The 21788-nt window shown below is 36.7% G+C and overlaps 1 protein-coding gene across 1 annotated transcript; it reads left to right on the forward strand.

The window, feature by feature from the left end:
* The first annotated feature begins 3960 nt into the window (after positions 1 to 3960).
* rnf183 (ring finger protein 183) lies at positions 3961 to 17496 on the forward strand. Its single transcript, XM_073817989.1, has 3 exons — positions 3961 to 4098; positions 12333 to 12724; positions 15873 to 17496. Exons 2-3 carry the CDS (start codon positions 12388 to 12390, stop codon positions 16445 to 16447), a joined length of 912 nt encoding a protein of 303 aa, XP_073674090.1. The 5' UTR covers positions 3961 to 4098; positions 12333 to 12387; the 3' UTR covers positions 16448 to 17496.
* Positions 17497 to 21788: the final 4292 nt, after the last annotated feature.

The raw sequence follows: 21788 nt of genomic DNA on the forward strand, positions 1-21788 counted from the left end.
AACATTGTAAAATTGATTGTCTACAGAAGAAATGTTTTTCCTTGACCAGAAATTCAATTGAATGATTGGCACAATATATGGTCACGTTTGGTTATTGTAGTGTTTATGACTATATGATCCAAAATAACACCAGACATTGATCAGGTTTTTGGAGGTAAACTAGGTCATGACTTAAGGACTATTCACAGAGAATGCACTTTGCAGTTAAAGTTTGAAAGAAGGCTTGAAAAACCCTGCTAAATATAAGTTTTTTTTAAAAGTAGAATTGTAAACATTTAAAAACAAACATGTCTTTGTAGTGCATGTTTATAGAAAAACAACTGAAAAGGATAGTGGGGGAAATTTTTTTTTAGTGTGTTCAGTTTTGAATTCTTTTTAAAGGGGTTTTCAGATTCCACAATCTGTTCTGCATTCTTTTTGAGGGGTATTTTGAATTCAATGTTCCATTTAGTTCTCCTTTTGAAAGTTTTTTTCAGTTACGTGTTCAGTTTTGCATTCTTTTTGTTGTTTTTTTCCACTTTACTGTGTCTCATGTACACAATGTTTGTTTTTGAAGAAGTGTCTTGCTGACAAAGCCTGCATTTTTTAATCCAAAATACAGAAAAAAAAACAGTACAAATGTGAAATATTTTTACTATTTAAAATAACTATTTTGTATTTAAATATATTTTAAAATGTAATTTATTCCTGTGATCAAAGCTACATTTACATGTCACATGATCCTTCAGAAATCTTTCTAATATGATGATTTGCTGCATAAATAGTGCTGCTAATTTATGCTGTCTAAACAATAGAAAAAGCATGTGCAAGTTCTACAGAGAAGGACTTAGTAAGCAGGAAAGGGCACTATATTTTGACAAACTAAAGTTAATAGGGGGTAAAGATACACAGTATTTCCTATTTCACCTACCTGACTGGAAATGATAAGAACAAACATAAATGGTGTCAAGATTCTTGCTCTGGAAATCCTGGTTCAGTTTGGCCAACCACAAACGCTTTTTGTTCCTCAGACAGGTTTTTGCACCCTTCTCCTTGTTTTGTTATAACTTTTGGGAGTCTATAGTACTCCAAATGGTTTTCACGATCCAAGTAATTAGTACAGCCCAAAACATGACAATAATTGACCATTTTTAGCAGCAATAATCAGCTAAATATGGGAGTTTCAGTCGATTCAGTGCCATTGTTTATGTTCGGTGCCGACAATGGCCGATTGATGACGTGTCGTAAAAACACTATTCAGAACTGCCACACATATACTCAGTATTCTGACTTTTTTTCCCCTCACAATTCCAATTCTATATCTCACAATTATGACTTTGACTTTTTCTCTCACAATTCTGAATTTATGTCTCACAATTCTGTTTATATCTTGCAGTTCTGACTGAAAAAGTCAGAGTTGTGTGATTTTTAAAAAGTTGCAGTTACGTTTTTATTTAATTCCATGGTAGAAGTGGGTTTTATGCAACTATATTTAAAGGAGAAGTTCGCTTTCAGAACAAAAATGCACAGATAATATACTCACCCCCTTGTCATCCAAGATGTTCATGTCTTTCTTCAGTCTGAAAGAAATAATTTTTTGAGGAAAACATTTCAGGATTTTTCTCCATATAGTGGAATTCTAAGGTACCCCGAGTTTGAACTTCAAAAATGCAGTTTAAAGGCAGCTTCAAATGATCCCAGTCAAGTAAGAAGGGTCTTGTATACTTTTTAAAGCAACACTAAAGAACTTTGCTCCCTCTACAGGTTGGAAGCGGAATTGTCCATTACCGCTGTCGTAAATAATTGAACCCTACCGTCGCGTCACATGCACGTTATTTGTTTGGAGGCTATCCAGGACCCGCTTTGGAAATAACGATGTCCAGTGACAAGGTAGAGTATGTTGCATGTCTTTATAAAAAAAACGAAATAAAACATAATAATGACATAGTTTGCTATTTTTTTCCCCGTAAAGCAAGTCGCATTTGTAGTCTCATTTGAACTACAAAACCACGACCTCGACAACCCAAACTTACATAGTACTGTTCTGGCCAATAGAGGGTCGCAAAGCGAATACGAAAGTGCCGTTTCACCCTGTTATGAGTTGATGAACCACTGACACGAGTTCGGAAACATTATTTTAAGGTATAAAAAAAAAACTCTTTAGTGTTGCTTTAACCTCAAACGCTCATCTTGTCTTGCTCTGCCTGCACTCTGCTTCGTTCCAGTTCAAGACAGTTAGGGTATGTCGAAAAACTTCCATCTCATTTCCCTCAACTTCAAAGTTGTCCTACATCACACTATTTATTAAAGGGATAGTTCACCCAGAAATGAACATTTGATGTTTATCTGCTCACCCCCAGGGCATCCAAGATGTAGGTTACTTTGTTTCTTCAGTAGAACACAAACGAAGATTTATAACTCAAACTGTCGCAGTCTGTCAGTCATATAATGGCAGTCAATGGTTACCAAATCTAGTAAAAAAAAACACAGACAAAACCAAATAAACCCTGCGGCTTGTGATGATACATTGAGGTCTTAAAGGAACACTCCACTTTTTTTGGAAATAGGCTCATTCTCCAACTCTCCCTGAGTTAATAAGTTGAGTTTTACCATTTTGAAATCCATTCAGCTGTTCTCCTGTTCTGGCGATATCACTTTTAGCATAGCTTAACATAGATCATTGAATCCTATTAGACCAATAGCATCACGTTCAAAAATGACCAACGAGTTTCGATATTTGTCCTATTTAAAACTTGACTCTTCTGTAGTTATATCGTGTACTAAGGCCGGTGGAAATGCAAAGCTGCGAGTTTCTAGGCTGATAAGATTAGGAACTACACTCCCATTCCAGCGTAATAGTCAAGGAAGTTTGCTGCCATAATAAATAGTATATAAATTGTAATAATAAAAAACAACAGTTTCGCTAAACACTTCTTCCTCGTCCGGGATCGATTACAACCACATTTGGGATTGTTTGAAGCCACATTTCAACTGAATTTTAGAATTTTAAACTCAGGGCGCCATAGACGTCCACTATATGGAGAACAATCCAGAAATGTTTTTCTCAAAAAACATAAATTCTTCACGACTGACGAACGAAAGACATGGATGACAAGGGGGGGATGACATTATCTGTACATTTCTGTTATAGAAGTGAACTTCTCCTTTAACCATATCTTCCCCCTCATCTAAAAACAATCTGGAAATCTGATCCCCCAAATTCAGCCATGTGTATTTTGCATACGGCTTATCCAATCATCAAGAAGTTGCTCTTCTGCCTTGTTTCTCTTTCTCGCTGTGTCTCAGTAGTGCAAACAGTGTGTTGAAAACAACCCTTCAACTGAGATGAAGGGCTGGTTTACCACACAACAAACCATAAAACCCTTTATGATCAATATGTACATTAAATTTCGACATTCAGTAAAGGGAGACTGCTTCCTTCTCACTTATCAGTGTGTGAGAGAGAGCGAAAATAGCATTAACTTGGTCACTACATTTATCAGCGATTTCCTGTGATCTTCATAAAGTTCCTTATTGTTCCCATCCAAATCTAAATCAGTGAATCATTTATGGAATTTCTTTAAACAACCATGACTTTCATCCTAAGTGCGCATACAAACACAATTAACCGTTTTTAAGCAGAAGTTGGATTATAGAGATATCCTGGCAGCCTGTGCATCATAGCTGTGAGTTTTGCATAAACAAACATGACACACATTGTGATATTTAGAGTATTGATATCCATACTTGAACGTTCAAGGTCAGCCTAGATGTTGGGCAAAATAAAACATAGGTATTTTAGTCAGTGGATTCCTCACATTCAAACTCAAAGGCTGGTTTGAATAGCACCTGGGCGAGTTCAACAGGTATGACGGGGTAAAACGAAGGAGGGAGGGAGAGACAAAGGAAAAACATGCTAAAGAGGTGGAGACACGTTGCTTACGTCAACAGATGGTGAAAACCATGGTAAAAGGGCCGAGGAACACAGAATAGAACGGGATTGCACACCTTTCATGTTGCTTTGTTGGATGCACACCTAGACTGGAGTATGTGTTTCTGGAGCCAGGCGAATTTTAGAGGCACATGAACATCTAAGTTCAACGGCTCTTCGGCTTATAGGTAGTTTGCATGTTTTTAGAAACTCTTTTTGTGATTTTAACTTTGAGAAATCACTCATCTCAAATGATTAGTCACTATGCAAAAGTAGAGCGATGATTAGTCATTCGTTTACAGATGCAGGTACAAAAATAACTACTATAAAGATTTAAAGTCAACTATGTCCTTTGGTGGTTGTTTTGTAAATTGGGGTCAAACGATCTATTTAATCATTTTTATGAACTCTGTTTTTCGAACTAAATTCCTAAATCATAATTTAGCTTTTTTTAACATGTATATATTGTCTAAAGTGTTTGAATAGCTTTTAATTTTAAGCTGTTTAATTTTATTATTCCAATGTGCCAACATGCCCCACTGTTGGTGTGTTCAATGAATTATGTCTTCACTGTTTATTTTTGGGATTTTATGGTGTAAAATATTTCTTTATCTTTAAGTCATGTGGCCAAAAGCAACTGGCTTTGAAAAACAAACCTACATTGTGAAATTCAGTGTGACAACTAGCCCCGCTCTCTTGGGTGTGTTGTTAAAATTTGTGACAGGTCTCAACTGACTTCATCTGGTTTGTGCTAAAGCTGTGGGTGTGTGCCTTCAATTTGGAAAGATATTTAGTCCAAAATATATTAATTACACCAACATAAACATGTTCTGAAAAAGAACCTGATTTGTGTGGCTCAATTAGTTAATTGTACCTGAACATTTTTGATTTTAGAACAACTGAACTCAACCTAGATTTACTTATTTATATTACACATCATTAAATTTCATTTTCAAACTATGTCCTGTTTGCTATTAGACATTCCTGTTTCATGACTTTCATGACCTGATTCAGAGTTAAAGCTTAACCATAAGCATACAAAATGAAACTGGGATCTGTAACCTGTTGTAAAACCTTGTTATTCTGGTTTGCATTCTTGTACAGTCAGACTTTAGTTTAGGTCAAAAATTCGAAAGGCCCTATATAGTGGTAAAAATGGAACGGCTTGTTGTTTGGCAACAAGTGATCACTAACTACCTCATAATATTCATGCACGTTGCACAATAATAGAAACCTTCACACACTGTGTGAACGTTCAGTACGTGAGGAAGTTAAAAATGTTGGCAATCTCATACACTGCTGTGTTGAGTATTATTTTTGTATGCATTGAGGTTCTGTGCTCAGTTCATTTTCATTAAATGTTATCTACCTCATAAACATGCAAATAAGTATCCTAAGGTTTACAAATGTACAGTGTGTTAATTACTAACCCAAGTGTAAAACATGGAAGAAGATAACTCACAACTGTATTAACCCTGTAACACCCGTCATATGAAGCAATGGCCACACAAATCTATTTTTAGAAAGTGTAGAGCTTTTAGAACCTTTGAACAAAAATCCCATGCTGCGTCCCAATTCGCCTACTTATACTACGCCCTGAAAGTATGTACTCTTTTTGTGAAGAAAAAGTACATACTTTTGAGTTTGTAGCAGAATAGTAGGCAAGCTTTGGGACATACTACTTCGTCATAACTGCGTCTTTAACTGATGCTCTGTTGCTTAGTTACCTTAATCCTGTCACTGTTTAAACTGCCCTGTCAATCATCACAGTTAACATTATCTACATTTCATTTAATTTAATTTCCTACCATATTAGAGAGAAATGAAGAGGCACGTTCCTTCATGAGTCTTTCATGCCGAGAACTTTGCTCTTGTGTTTGCATAATTATGCATTTAAACGTTAACGACCAAACCTATCATTATAAAAGTTCATAATGTTGCTGCACATGAAATATAACGCGGATAACATTTAAAAATATTTTTTATCAGGTTACACACTGATTATTTATCACTCAAACCCCTTTCTCTACCTGTCCGTTGGTCGCGCATATCCTCCATGTTTGTAGTTTTTTAACACTTTTTATGCGTGTTTGTAGTTCTAATCGAATCCTCGTTCACCGCGCAATGTGTTCTGGGCAATATTAGCCGTTAGAGCAGGGGTTCTCAAACTATCTGGAGATAGGGACCCCTCATAGGGCAGAAAAAATTCCAAGGACCCCCTCATAACCGCAACACAAATGGAATAGCTAAATCACGTGTGTGAGAGAGAGAGAGAACGATGGGAAAGGGTTGAGCAAGTAAAAATGAACTGCAAGAACACAGTGGAACACAATGTAAATAGTGCAAAAGGCTTTTATAGGTATAGTCCTAAAATGCAATGAAAATGCACTGATGCAATTACAGGCAATAAACAGATAGAATCAAACTTTTTTGGAATGACTTCATGTGTTAGGAAAATATATGTTTAACTGGTGTGTGTGTGGGGTGGGGGACAAGTAAAAATTAACCCTGCAGCCACACAGTGGAACACAGTGAATTTCAAAAGGATTTTTGATAAGGATAATAAGGATAATATAGTGCTAAAATATAAAATACAATGACAATGCACCAATGCAGTAACAGGCAATAAAAAGAGAGTATGTTTACCAAGTTTAACAATTAACACTGCAGAAACATTGGAACACAATGAAAATAGTGCAAAAGATGTTTGCTAAGGATAAGGATAAGTATAGTGCTCAGATATAAAATACAATGACAATGCACCAATTTGGGATTATCAATACTTGACCTTTTTAAATATTTATCCATTGTGGATTCTAGCCTAGTAACGTTAGGTTAGCGTTTTTATAGTGCTTTGACGGATTGACGTAATGTAACAACAAAGTATCTGTTGGCCCAGAATTAAAGCGGGGGGAGTGCTGAACATAATGCGCCGGTTTAATTGTCTTTCATTCATTAGCTCGAGACGTGAAGTTAAAGTCTGAGGGAAATGTTTTGGCAGATTGATACGGTGACGGATTGCTGCCACACACATATTTTTTTCCACACTCAGGTATGTGGTAATAACGACATCTTTTCTCGTAAAAACGACATATTATGTCACAAAAACGATCTGATATTCCTGTTATAGGGAATATAACAGGACATAAAGGAGGATGCACGTTTCTGGAGTTATATAGAAATACACTGTTTTAATAATTTTAATGTAATGGTTTCAATTGTAGCGGCATGTTTATTAGGATTAATCTCCAATCTACCCTCAGACCCAGAGGATTTAAGACGATCAGATCAAAACTGTTATTTCTGAATAATCGACTCTGAGCTTGGAATATTATTTGGATGAAAGTTCGATTTTACAGAAAATTGAAATACGATCATAAAGAAATAAAAGAGAAATGACAAACGGTTTGATTGTATTATGATAATAATAATTTCGTTCTGTTTCAAAAATGAACAAAATTAATGAAAAAAAAAATCAGTTTTAGTATGTTTGTCCGTGGGTAAAAAGAGAGCTTTAATAATTATGTGGGCGGCAATGAAAAGCCACTTTTCAACTCAACCTGTCTTTACTGTCTATCGCATCATCCAGCATAAATACAAATACAAAAATACAAAAAATAAAATAAAATAAAATCTAGCTTAATTTCGTTTTTTCTTTTCTCAAACAAAACGAAATAATAATAATAATAATAATAATAATAATAATAATTAAGCTATTATTATTATTATTATTATTATTATTAGGCCTATTATTATATTTTTTATTATGAATTCTATTTATTTCTGCTCGCATTTCGATTTGCTGTTAAATCAATCAAAAAGTCGATTATTCAGATTTAATAGTTTTGATTATCTTAAATAAGATTTTATAATAAAATAATAATACGCCTAATAATAATAATAATAATAATAATAAGCATAATAAAAATTTTAGTGGCCTATTATTATTATATCATTTTGTTTGAGAAACAGAACAAAGGGAAAAGCTCGATTTTTCGTATTTTTGTTCGTGGGTAAAACACTTGAGCTTATTGCTTGAATATTAATTTAACATGCCTGGGCGGCCTTGATACTTAGTATGATTATATACAAATTATAAATTATTTATTATACATTATTAAATTTTATCTTCAGCTGAATCAAGCCACGAAATCTGTACTAAAGACTGTACACTACCTCTTGTTGGAGTTATACGAATTAAATAAACACAATTTTGTTTTCCATTCTTTTATTGAAGTAGACCTTTCAAGCTGCATAGAGACATAAATTGCCAGAGCGCACCCTGTATTTTTACAAAGGCAATTTGTGACGTTTTGTTGTTATTGTGGAAGTACATAAAATAAAGCAGACTTTTATATTTCTTTCCTTTGTAATCACAATGTAAGGGATCGCGCTGGTGCCGCCGACCCGAGAAGTGCAGTGTTGCGCTTCATATATGAGGCAAAGAAACGTTATTGTGACTAATTTGCAGAGCGGTAGCCTACATCAGACGAACATGTATTCTGCATTATGTGATAGACAGTAGACAGGCTGAGTTGAAAAGTGGCTTTTCAGGGCCGCTCAAGGACAAATATTAAAGCATAAGCACTCTTTTCATAAAAAAAAAATCATTTATTTTTCATTTTTTAAACAGAACGAAATCATCATCATCATAACACGATCAAACGTGTGTAATTTTTCTTATTTCTGATACTGTTTAGGCCTACATTTTCTGTAAAATCAAACTTTCAATCTAAATAATATTCCAAGCTCAGAGTCAAAAATAACAGTTTTGATCTGATCGTTTTAGCTGGGTCTGAGGGCAGATTAGTATGGAGATTAATCCTAAAAAACAAGCCGCTACAATTAAAATAATTACATTAAAATTATTAAAACAGTGTATTTCTATATAACTCCAGCAGCGTGCATCCTCCTTTAGGTCAGAACTGTGGCGAAGGCAGCGCGGACAAACGGTTTCTGCACGCCATGTTAACAGATTAGAGCATTCACACCGCACGCAGGGACTGCGCGGCAGCGCGTAGCAGAGCAGAAGCGTCAGTGCTGCGATCGTTTTGGCGCTGAGTCTATTTTTGCTGCGCCGCTTACGCTGGATTAAAGCCACAGTGCATCGTTCTTGATCAAATCTCTGATTCACACGAAAAATATCAAGTTATCCATAAAATCATGTATCACATGTATCACAATCACGGTTTAAAAGGCTCACTGGCAAAAATAATGCATTTGTTTGAAGATAATGTCTATAAATTAGCCTACTTGTTCAAAACAATCACGTAAGCAAAGTTTGTACTATTTTCTGCTTGTTTTGATATATACAAGAATAAATAAACATACTATGCCATTAAAATGTTATTATAAAACATTTTAAAATACAGAAATAAAATATTTTTTAAAAGAGAAGATTCTGAAAGTACTGAAGGAGATCCTATAATTATTTAATATAGATCTACAGTAGTACCAACAAATTATATTTTTATATTATATGTTTTAACATGTTTTTAAATATAATGGTTTCATTATAAACGTGATGATTATCTCAAAGTTGGACAACCACCATAAAAAAATATGAAAATATCATATGAATCTAACCATGTCATGGCAACAAATGTAAAACAAATACCAAAATACCATAATTTTACATATTCTTTTCGTTATTGAAAAACTGTTGCTATAATTATCATAAACCTAACTGGTAATCAATAAGACGATCTTTGTCTAAAAATATATTCAATATTTTAGCGTTTCTAATTTGCTACTTAAATCTACAACATACAACATATCACAAATCAAAGCACATGACAGCCAGTTCTTGGAGAACACCTGAAATGCGTGACTGAATGAACAATACTTGTCTATATTGGAAGTAGGCCTACACAAGCTGCGGTTCAGCTGCGCGCGACAAACGCTTCCAGTGTGAAAGGAAAATGGATGCGCGCCGCTTCTGCTCTGCTTACATGCTGCGCACGCCCTGCTTACGCTCTGCTTACGCGTGCAGTGTGAAACCGGCGTTACGTTTCACACACGGGAGTAATGACGATGGTCCTTGCACTTTCTCCGGGTTTGATTAGATTTTGTAGCAAACTTTCCACGGACCCCTAGGGGTCCGCGGACCCCACTTTGAGAACCACTGCGTTAGAGTGTGCATTGATCCGCACTTCGAATTCCGAAGTTAAGTAGTAGACCATCCGGGAATCTTTGGAATACTTTTTTAAACGTACTACGATTTGGGACATACTAATTCTATTTTCGAATACTATTTAGCACCAGTGTTACCCTGGACCACAAAACCAGTCATAAGGGTCAATTTTTGGACATTTAGATTTATACATCATCTGAAAGCTGAATAAATAAGCTTTGCATTGATGTATGGATTGTTAGGATAGGACATATTTGGTCAAGATACAACTATTTAAAAATATTAGGGTGCAAAAAATGTAAATATTGAGAAAATACCTTTAAAGATGGCCATATGAAGTTCTTGAGATGCATATTACTAATCAAAAATCACGTTTTGATATATTTACGGTAGGAAATGTACAAAATATCTTCATGGAACATGATCTTTATTTAATATCCTAATGATTTTTGGCATAAAAGAAAAATCTGATTGTGCGCAACAGGTTTTTCAGCCAAGTTTTGATCATTTTGATAGCTTAGAGGAAACAGTAAGCTTTTATATGGGTTAAGAATGACCCTGAGTTAACCATTTCTGATATAAAAGATGACCGCTGGGTTAAACTAAAGAGTAACGGAATAAAAAGAAAAACCAGCAATAACCACTAGCGAATGACCAACTAAACTCCTGTTCTCGTCACACTTGGCTGCTAATGGTACAATTTAGTTTACAATCTCCACCCTTGAGTCACACAGCTGTATTCTTTGGTGATCTAAGTTTGTTCTTGAGCAATTTTACATGTTCTCTTAAAGGTCATGTCGCTCTTGAGTTTTGAATACATTGACTATGCACCTATGGCATCTGTGATTCCACGAAGAGCCTTTATCATACATGGAAACTTTCTTTTAAAGGCGTAGTTCACCCAAAAATGTCAATTCTGTCATTAATTACTCACTGTCATGTCGTTTCAAACCCGTAAGACCTTCGTTCAGTTTTGGAACTCGAATTACAATATTTTTTTCTTTCTGATCCTGCATAGACAACAACACAACTACAGTTGAGGTCAAAAGTTTATTTAGTTTTATTTAGTACTGACCTGAATAAGATTTTTCATATAAAAGATGTTTACATATAGGCCACAAGAGAAATAATAGTTGCATTTATAAAAAATGACCCTGTTTTAAAGTTTACATTCCCTTGATTCTTAATGTGTTGTTCTCTGAATGATCCACAGCTGTGTTTTTTTTTTGTTTAGTGATAGTTGTTCATGAGTCCTATGTTTATCCTGAACAGTTAAACTGCCTGCTGTTCTTCAGAATAATCCTTCAGGTCCCACAATTTTTTGGGGTTTTTGGGCATTTTTGTGAATTTGAATCCTTTCCAACAATTTCTGTATGATTTTGCATTTGAACCTTCTGTAATAGTCGCATAGGAGTCCCTAGATGGATCTCAAAATCATACAGTCATTGTTGGAAAGGGTTCAAAATACATAAAATGCTAAAAAAGCAAAGAATTGTGAGCAGTTCAACTGTTCAGGACAAACAACTATCACTAAACAAAAAAAACAAAACAAAACAGCTGTGGATCATTCAGGAAACAACATAGTATTAAAAATCAAGGGGATGTAAACTTTTGAACTAGGTAATTTTTATGAATTCAGCTATTATTTTCTCTTGTGGACTATACGTAAACATCTTTTATGTGAAATATCTTATTAAGGTCAGTACTAAATAATATAATTTTACAATATTATCAGTTGTATGATCTATCTTATTTCATAAAATAATTGACATTTTGCAGATTCTGAAAGGGGGATGTAAACATTTGACCTCAACTGTACCGCAAGGGTCAGAAAGGTAAAATAGTCAGTACGACATAAGTGGCTCGACCTTCATTTTAAATACTTTTTATGCACAAAGAAAACAAAAATAACTTCTTTAAAATAATTTCTTCTTTTCTACGTCAGTCTTTGACACACGTTCAAAAGATTACCACAGTATTCTTGTAGCTTCATAAAATTGACTATTTTAACGATGTCCTTACTACCTTTTTGGGCCGTGAACATATCAGTTGCGTTGCTGTCTCTGCAGGGTCAAAAAGCTCTCGGATTTCATTAAAAATATCGTAATCTGCGTTCCAAAGATAAACAAAGGTCATACAGGTTTGGAGGAACATAAGGGTGAATACTTACGACAGAATTTTAATTTTTGGGTGACCTATCCCTTGAAGACCTGTTCAGTGAAAGTGACTCATTTTGTATAGTTTATTTGTGATCTAGACTAATAGTGTATTGCTGTATTTCCCTCACAGGCTTCTCTGCTCAACACTTCCATTTTCATAATCCACTCCCGCAAGCCTCTACATAATGAGTGACGGCAAAGAGAAATCCCAGGGCAGCAAAAAAGGGCCCAACGTCAAGCCAAAGCTTGACAGCAAGGGCAGCTTCAACCTGGGAGGTTCAGAGCAACGACAGAGGCCTATCAGAAGAAGCCGCAGCAATGATACAGAAAACCGGCGTCGAGAAAACAGCCGAGGTAGAGAACGGGAACGCAAAGAGAGTGCGAGGCAACCACGGGGTCGCAGCGAGGAGGGAAGGAGGCGACACCGTGACCTCGAACCTGGACACCAGAAGACTGAGCCACCCAGAGATGACCTGCAAGAAACGGAGTGCATTGTGTGCTTTTGCAGCTTCGACAACGTCTTTAACACTAGATTTACTAAACCTGCGCAAATTTGCGTAAAATCCCTGGACCTAACACCTACAAGCACCCTGCTGAGATTTCCACAGGCCTTTTGTCCTCCTGCTTTTGTTGTGCAAATACACCCATTACCTGTGAGGCCTGGCACATTTGCATTTTTTTACTCAGAGTAACTCAGATCCAAGGCAGGCCAAACCTCTGTGTGTAACAAACCTTTAGAATTGCCTGACGTATTTATACAAAAGACACACATTCACAATATATGGATACACAAGTCTGTTTTATTTTTATACATATGTACATACTTTTTTTTTATACATACATATTTATTTTATATAAGTGTTTCAAACTTTGCAGAGTTTGCAGACCCAGTGTCCATTGTCCCTGCATTTGGCACAGGTGAATTTTTTACATGTTGCACAGGAATACCTGCTGCGATTCCTGTTGCAGCTCTCTTGCACCTGGCACTGTGTTGTCTGTACAGTCCCTGGCACAGCAGCTTCAGCAGCCTGCCTCTGTGCCAATATTTCCTTCTGTTGCATGAATCGGCAACGAAGTTCCTTTGCTAGAAGACTCAGAAACAATCTTCTTTTGCCTGTCCACCCAGTACATGCCTTGTACAAAATGTAGGCATTCACTGCCGCTAGGTCCAGCATATTGTAAAAAACTGCTACTGGCCACCTGCGTGTTGCTGCTCTTACCGAATACATCCGTGCCATTTGGTCCAACACGTCTACACCACACTGTAAAAGTAGAGAGAGAGAGAGAGAGTCATGAGTATATGTGCTTTTTTCTATAGGTCTGTATAGTACACATCAGAAAACATTGTAGTACTGGTGTAAAATTATACACAAATTCACATACCTTCATGTGGTTATAGTCTGTTATCGTGTTGGGTTTCCTCTTTCTGCCATCACCGATCGTCACGTTTTGGTGCATGGAACTTAGAACACACACAGTCTTCTTTTTTTTAGGGGCATAAATTGTCAAGGAGACACTGCCACTTCTAAGCACTGAAGTGGAGAATACCTCTCGCTGTGCAGTGTCTTTTGCTAGTTGAGGAAGTTCACGTCGGACTTTATTCATCGTGCCCAGTAGCGTTGTTTGACGCTGCAGCAGTCTGTGCGCCAGTGACAGTGAAGTAAAGAAATTGTCCGTTGTGACATTTCTCCCTTTATCCAAAAATGGCTCCATCAGATTCATGACCACATTCTCTGCCAGCCTCTCTCCCTTCTGACGACTGGGGTCCTTTCCCAAGTAAGGAGATGCCTTGCAAACATATTTGGTCTCCAAATCCGTGGCCATCCAGAACTTGATCCCAAATTTCTTGATCCCAAATTTGTCTGGCTTGGTTGCAATATACTGTGTGAATGGACAACGTACCTTGGTAGGGAACAGCTGTTCATCTATGGTCATGTGTTCTCCTGGAGTGAAACTCTCAGCACAGTTCTTGTTGAAGCGTGTCCAGATGTCGGAGATCGCAGCAAATTTGTCTGTCTTCACCCGTTCTGCCCGCGTGTCCTTGTCATCAAATCGAAGGTGTTGCATAATTGAAATGAATCTATCTCGGGGCATTGTCTCTTTGATTACAGGCACCAGAAAGCTTTCTGACCAGCAATCCACAATGGCACCAACGGGACACATGATTGCTCTTACAAACAGAATTGAAATGAATGCCATCAGTTCATGAATTGCCAAATTCCAGTCTGGCTCTGTTCTGCGGGCTTGGTGGACCGTGCACTCCCTGATGGTCTGCAGCATTCCCACGTCTAACAGACAAAGGAAGCTTTGGAGCACGCTTGTAATTTTACGCTGTCGGAAGATAAACAAATAGAGAATGGTAAATTTACATGAACCTCACTCTAAATGGGTTTATATAAATATCATATGTACTATGGTAATGACAAACCTTAGCAGACTCTGTGGGTCCAGCTTGCGCAGTGAAGCATGAGTGATTTGCTACTGCGCTGGGTATTCCAATGTCCTCCTCTGCCCACACAGTGCCGTCTTTTGCCGTCTGAGTCTTACAGGGCTTCCCAGTACTACGGCGCATCTTCCGTGGAGGCGTGTTGTGGTTTTGTTCCGTCTCCTTTTCTGATTCTTCTGAGTCAGAGGCCTGCTGGACAAATGAAATCTCTCCTCCATCAGAGTCAGCTTCGTCCATTTCCTGAAGCCAGGCCAAAGCCTGTTGTGCGGAGAGGTTCTTCCTGCATGGCAGTGATACGGAGTCCATCCTGATGTGTGTTCTCAAAAATGCGAAGAAGAAATGAATCTCCCACCTGAGTTGGTCAGCTTTTGCCACTCCCTTACATACACAGTCACAATAGATAGAATCACACCTTTTGGCCACCTCTACAGCATTCATATGTTGTGAAAAGCCGGCCTATTTGCAGTACAGTGTCTGCCATACTGCCATCAATGCCATGGCAATGGAATGCTGCCATAGTGCCAATTGCCCTCCCATTGAAATTGGTTGCCCCTTGATTACAGTATTGGCCTATCATCATTTGCGATGTCATTGGAACACTGCAAAAAGTGCCAATTGCCCTCTGATTGCCCTCTGAGTTGCACTGTCCACATTTCTGCAGTGACAATGCAGATGTTCCACTTGTGGGACTAATATAGACAGATCAGAGGTGAACCAGGAACTGAGGGGCAGCTTTTTTTATGGTTGTTGTTTTTTTTTTTTTTTTTTGCTATTTTTTTACATGAACAGGCAGAGGACAGAGCATATGAAAGCTGGAGCGATCACACAAAAAGAAAATTTGCTTTTGGTGTTATAATTCAGTGATGTGTTATAATTCTGTATGTGTACGAACATGTTTGCACACATTTTTTTATAAATAAAACAGTTGTGTTCCCATATAATGTGAATATGTGTCTTTAATATTTGCAGGTCAGTCAATGTGTTGAATATTTTTTATAGATATGGCAGGCATTTTTGAAGGTTTCCATGTCACACAGAGGTTTGGCCTGCCTTGAGTTACACTGAGTAAAAAAATGCCAATGTGCCAGGCCTCACAGGTAAATGGGTGTGTTTGCACAACAAAAGCAGGAGGACAATCGAGCTGAAGAAGTGTGAAAATCTCAGCAGGGGTGATTCACACCTCAGGACTTTCACCAAAAAATAAAAAAGTCAGTAATTCTAGTGTTAAAGCTCCTAAGTTACTCTCCTGCGGACATACGTTCTGCTTAGAATGCCTAGCGCGGATCAACGTGAATTCTCCAGAGATCAAGACGCTGTCTTGTCCGATCTGTCGGGAGCTGACGGAAATCCGCCACGGCCGAGATCTACCGCAGTTGGGAAATAACCAAGACATCTTCCGCAAACTTCCAGCTGAGATGCAACGGGCACTTTCTGTCCGGTTTAAACGCAGTAAGGGCAAACTCATCCTTAAGAATCCACCACCAAACAGCTCCGTCAGGACCACTTTAAATCTGCCGGTGTTGAAGAAGAAAGAGGAGCAGGCCGGTGGTAATGCACTTGGAATTATGGAGCAAGGCCAGGCGACCATGATCGACGTGGGAAGGCCGCCGAGCAGGATGAGGGGTCGGATGAGAAGGATAATGTATTCCAATCAGTGCTATTATGCTGTTGTTGCAGCCATCATCACAATCACTGTGGCTTTGATGCTGGTGGGCATCTTCACCTTTGTGGTCATGCCCTATATGCACAAACCAATTAGACCGTTCCAGAACCAAACGGCTTCAGACACATCGCCGTGAGAAATGAGGAAGCTGACTGCGCTCAAGCAAATGCAAAACAAGCATTTTTTGGTGGGGCCTGTTGCACTGAACACAACAAACACTGGATTTTCTTGCTTTTGTGTAAGATGCTTCAGACAGGCTCGATAGGAATGAACTGGAAAAACTTGAACGTTTGATGCACTGAAGTCTATTTGAGCACAGACGTATTTTACACAAACTGAGACATTGTTTTCCAAAGGTCTGCAAGAACAAAAGGCAACGATGATGTCTATTCTGACCAGTGAACTCTTATTTGTGACTCTGGACCACAAAACCAGTCATAGGTGTCAATTTTTCGAAATTGAGATTTATATGTAATCTGAAAGCTGAATACGCTTTCCATTGATGTATGGTTTGTTAGGAAAGGACAATATTTGGAAATCTGGAATCTGAGGGTTGAGAAAATATTGAGAAAATCGCCTTTAAAGTTGTTCAAATGAAGTTCTTAGCAATGCATATTACTAATCAAAAAAATAAGTTTTGATATATTTACGGTAGGAAATTTACAAAATATCTTCATTGAATATGATATTTACTTAAAACCTATAAAATGGCTATTGGCTATTGCTACAAATATATATGTGCTACTTAAGACCGGTTTTGCGGTCTTGGGTCACATATATATATAAATCAATTATTTTATTTCTTAAAGGGCTGGATGATATTAAATAATAGTATTGCCCTACAATATTACTACGCCATTTGATTTCATGAAGAGTTATGTATTTTCATTTATTTCCTTTCTGTATGGTTTATGGTATTGACGCTCAAGGGCAAAAATGTGACAATCTCGCCAAGGCAAATCACCTCAGTCTAAAAATGTACATTGCAACACTAATGTAAACTCATAAATGTTCTTTATGTCAGAAAGACATTAACTGAAAATAGATACTTTGACATGCTGCACATAATGTAAATATACTCTGATGTGTATAATTATACTGTATGTTCATATATTTTTTTAATTCTTTTGCACAAATGGGGAGAGGCCAAGGTGGAACATAATAAATGGTTAAGACCAGTCAGAATCAGTTTAAGTCATTACAACTTTAAACAGAAAACATCTATTAAGAATAAACCTAAACTTCAATGGCTTCACAATGTCAGACAGACACATGGCTTACTCACATGTCACCTTCTAAGTTAAATGAAGCATAAACATTTTACAAGCGCATGGGAACGGCTGTTTCAGCAGGACTTTAGTATCATAAATAGGGGTAAAACTATGAAGGCATATAACTCCATATACACATAAAGGACAAAAGAGCAGATTAACTAAAAGGTCTACTCTTTTAAAAACAATGCTGAAATGCAAATAAACGGAAGTAACCTAACTTGCATAGTAGAAAACATTTCTTATTTATTTGTTTATGTCAAGGCCGTGTGTCCAGCCAAACTTGCAAATTTTAGACATTAGACAAATTACTGTTGGTTAATAATACATTATTTAGCCCAATGTGTGGATCATATGTCACTTTCGCTATCTAGTCAATAAGTAGTTGTGTTTCACATTAACCACTATTGTCTACAGACTATGCATCCATCAAAAAGAGAGCTCAAATGCCCTCCAGTGTACATTCTGTACACTGCAGACATTTACAGTTTACAGTTTTAGACTGTCATTTCTAAGAAGTCAATTCAGTTCAAAATATAGCATATTTGGGACATTATTATGTCAACATATATATGTTGACAATAATGTATTTATACAACATGTTAATTATTTGACCAAAATTAGTATTTTATTTAAAATTTAGTACTGACCTGAATATTTCACATAAAAGATGTTTCAAATAGTCCACAAGAGAAAATAATAGTTCAATTAAAAAAAATTTCCTGTTCAAAAGTTGACATACACTTGATTCTTAATACTGTTGTTACCTGAATGATCCACAGCTGTGTGTTTTTTTTATTTTTTATTATTATTTAGTAATAATAGTTCATAAGTCCCTAGTTTGTCCTGAACAGTTAAACTGACTGCTGTTCTTTAGAAAAATCCTTCAGGTCCCACAAATTCTTTGGTTTTTCAGCATTTTTGTGTATTTGAACCCCAATGACTGTATGATTTTGACATCCATCTTTTCACACTAACGACAACTAAGAGACTCATATGCAACTATTACAGATGGTTTAAATCCTCACTGATGTTTCAGAAGGAAACATGATGCATAAAGAGCCGGGGAGTGAAAACTTTTTGAATTTGAAGATTAGGGTAAAATTAATTTATTTTGTCTCTTGGGAAACATGTGTAAGTATCTTCTGTAGCTTCTGAAAGGCAGTACTAAATTAAAAATATATATATATATTGTACTGGCTGGCCTCCGTTACATACATATATATATATATATATATATATATATATATATGGTATTTAGGCAACATTTTTTAAAAAAGTACACGTCCTTCTGTACAAAAGTTTACACCCCTGGCTCTTAATGTGTCGTTTTTTCCTTTCAGGAGCATCTGTGAGCGTTTGAATCTTCTGTAATAGTTGCATATAAGTCCCTCAGTTGTCCTCAGTGTGAAAAGATAAATCTTAAAGTCAAATAGTCATTGTTGGAAAGGGTTCAAATGCACAAAAATGCTGAAAAACCAGACCTGAAGAATTTTTCTGAAGAACAGCGTGCAGTTTAACTGCAAAGAAATTCATGAACAACTTTTACTAAACAAAAAAACACAGCTGTGGATCATTCAACACAGTAAGAATCAAGCGTATGTAAACTTTTGAACGGGATAATTTTTTATAAATTCAACTATTATTTTCTCTTGTGGACTAAATTTGTTTATGCGAATAATAATAAGACACAAAAAGTTAAACAAATGGACAAGCAGAAATCGTGTTCTCGTCAGGTAACCAGCAACAGAGTGATTATTAGCGACAAATCGTCCGTAGCCTATTACTGCTAATCATTATTAGAAATCTAAATTTCACATATATGATGTGAGGGGAAAAAAACGTGTTAGTTTAAAGTCGTAAAGATACTCGGAGTTTGAGTAATGTGCTAGCGGTCCGTCCTCAAACAAACTGGGTTGGGAGGTACGAACCTCTTTTTCCTGATTTTCAGACTTTTCCTGCTTTCCTGCAAATGCCTTAATCAAACCTAGTATCCTCTCGAATATAATTGTATAATTTGCACACTATGTGCACGAGGGGGACATGTGAAGCACACGATTTTGCCCACATGCAGCCAGGTTAAATAACCAACACCCCTCGATCTGACGCAAGTCTTGTAGCTAGACTAGTAACGCTGAGACACTCAGAGTCAGATTCGGGCTCTGGGGTCGATCAACCCCTTTTCCAACACCAAAAAGTGATTTCAGTCGGCGTTAATCGTAAGGACTGATTTTAAAAGGACCACGAGAGTCCCAGAAAAGAAGGACAAGAAAGTCTGCGATGGCTTCTACACCCTCCGCTTCAGCCTTATCAGCTGTTCTCCGGTGTCAAGGGAATATCATCGCCCGAAAACAGGCGAACAAGAAGCGGCCTGCGGCGTCAGTGTACGGGCTCGGGATGACATGTGGAGACTCGGTCAAATCTTATTTTCGCTCTCTTTGGGGATTTATATTTCATAGGGAACGAGTGGAGATTCCTGGGGTTTTGTCCTTTACGGTGCGATTCCAAACAGGCTGCTCAGGAAAACTGAGTGAATCCAAAGATCATCTCAAAAACTACAACAAAAAGGTAACAAGGAATGCACCAAGTGAACCAAATCAGTGGTCAAAGTCGAAACTGACGTCGGACAGTATTTTTGCTTTTAAATCCCAACGTTATCATATTTTATCCAACAACCTGGTTCTTCGACTGGATGGAACGTATTTAAGAAAACTAAACTCAGATTGTCCATGGACTTGTTGTATTTGTGTAGTTTGTGCTCAGAGCAAGAACACACTAAACTACAGTAATGTACATCCGTTTTCTCTTGGCTTATTGTGGATTTTAAAGAACAAACTGATATATTTCACAACCGCAGTGTCGGACAGTGTGCGGACTCAACTTGGAATAGGCTGGAACCAGCTTCATCCGGATGTAAGTTGTCCCCAGTGGTTTTAAGGTCACAAGAAGTCAAACCTTTTTTGCCTATAATTCAGTACAGACTAAATTATCCTAACACGCATATTTATCCAACTTTTAAACACTGACAGACTCTAAGTACCTTATTATTCCTTTTATACAGCCACACTAATAAACAAATAGCCTATGTACAGTTGATTTCTAACTTATTAAACCTCCAGGTAATAAATGCACGCAAGTCAAAACTAAAATAAAGGTAATTTTTTCCTGCATAAAAGTGCACTTTAACAGGTTGAAACACAAACAGAAACACACTGCTACTGGCATGCACCGATATGTAATTATGTTGGCTATAATGGTAACAATATTTTCTTTTTTTTTTGATAAGAGTGGATGTGTCAAATGTACTTCTGAACATCATGAGGATCAACTGAAGATGCTGGAAGGAGATGAACCTGGAGAATGAGTCTTTTGCTAAAGACAATATGGATGATATGCACTTCACACATGCACTTTTTCATAGATTGATAAATGTGAATGAATGAAATGTCAGTAATTGTAGTCATGTTTTTTCATGCCATGTCTTGTTCGCTTTAGCTTTATGGAACACATTGTATTGTTTTATACACTTTATACGTAATTTTGCACTGTTATCGCCACATGAATTGTCCATTTGTGGAGAAAGAAACTGTTATTACTATTATATGTTACCAAACGGCTGACCATAATCAGCTTTCATAATCTGATCATTTTTATTAAATGTTCAAAAGTAGGAACAAGAAAGTTGTGAACAGGAAACATGCTGCAATGCTTGTTTGACTTTGGGTATATTAATAAAAAGGCCGCATAATAATGCTGAATCAAATCTATCTATCTATCTATCTATCTATCTATCTATCTATCTATCTATCTATCTATCTATCTATCTATCTATCTTTCTATCTATTATACTTTATCTATATATTATAGGTTTACCATACTCTATCTATCTATCTATTATAGGCCTATATATATATATATATATATATATATATATATATATATATATAGTATAATAGATAGATAGATACTATCTATCTATCTATCTATCTATCTGTATTGGAGTTCTTGTGTGTCATGAATTAATTCTATAATCCTGCAAAAATCTTGAATCCTAAAATATGAAATTAGCTTAACAGGGGAATCGGTTTTATTAATTAGCATGATTTTCCAGGCTTAAAAACTCTAAATTACAGGTGATATCCTGACATACAGTGACTGTGGGATCATTTTACGATTGGGAGAAGTTCATAAGTTTCAATTTATGTC

Source organism: Garra rufa, chromosome 14 (assembly GCF_049309525.1).
Source record: "Garra rufa chromosome 14, GarRuf1.0, whole genome shotgun sequence".
NCBI lineage: Eukaryota > Metazoa > Chordata > Actinopteri > Cypriniformes > Cyprinidae > Garra > Garra rufa.

Coding starts and splice junctions, on each gene's coding strand:
- rnf183 (XM_073817989.1), top strand. CDS start 12,388: ATGAGTGACGGCAAAGAGAAATCCCAGGGCAGCAAAAAAGGGCCCAAC. Junction 12,725..15,872: donor TTGCAGCTTCGACAACGTCT/TTAACACTAGAT, acceptor GTAATTCTAGTG/TTAAAGCTCCTAAGTTACTC.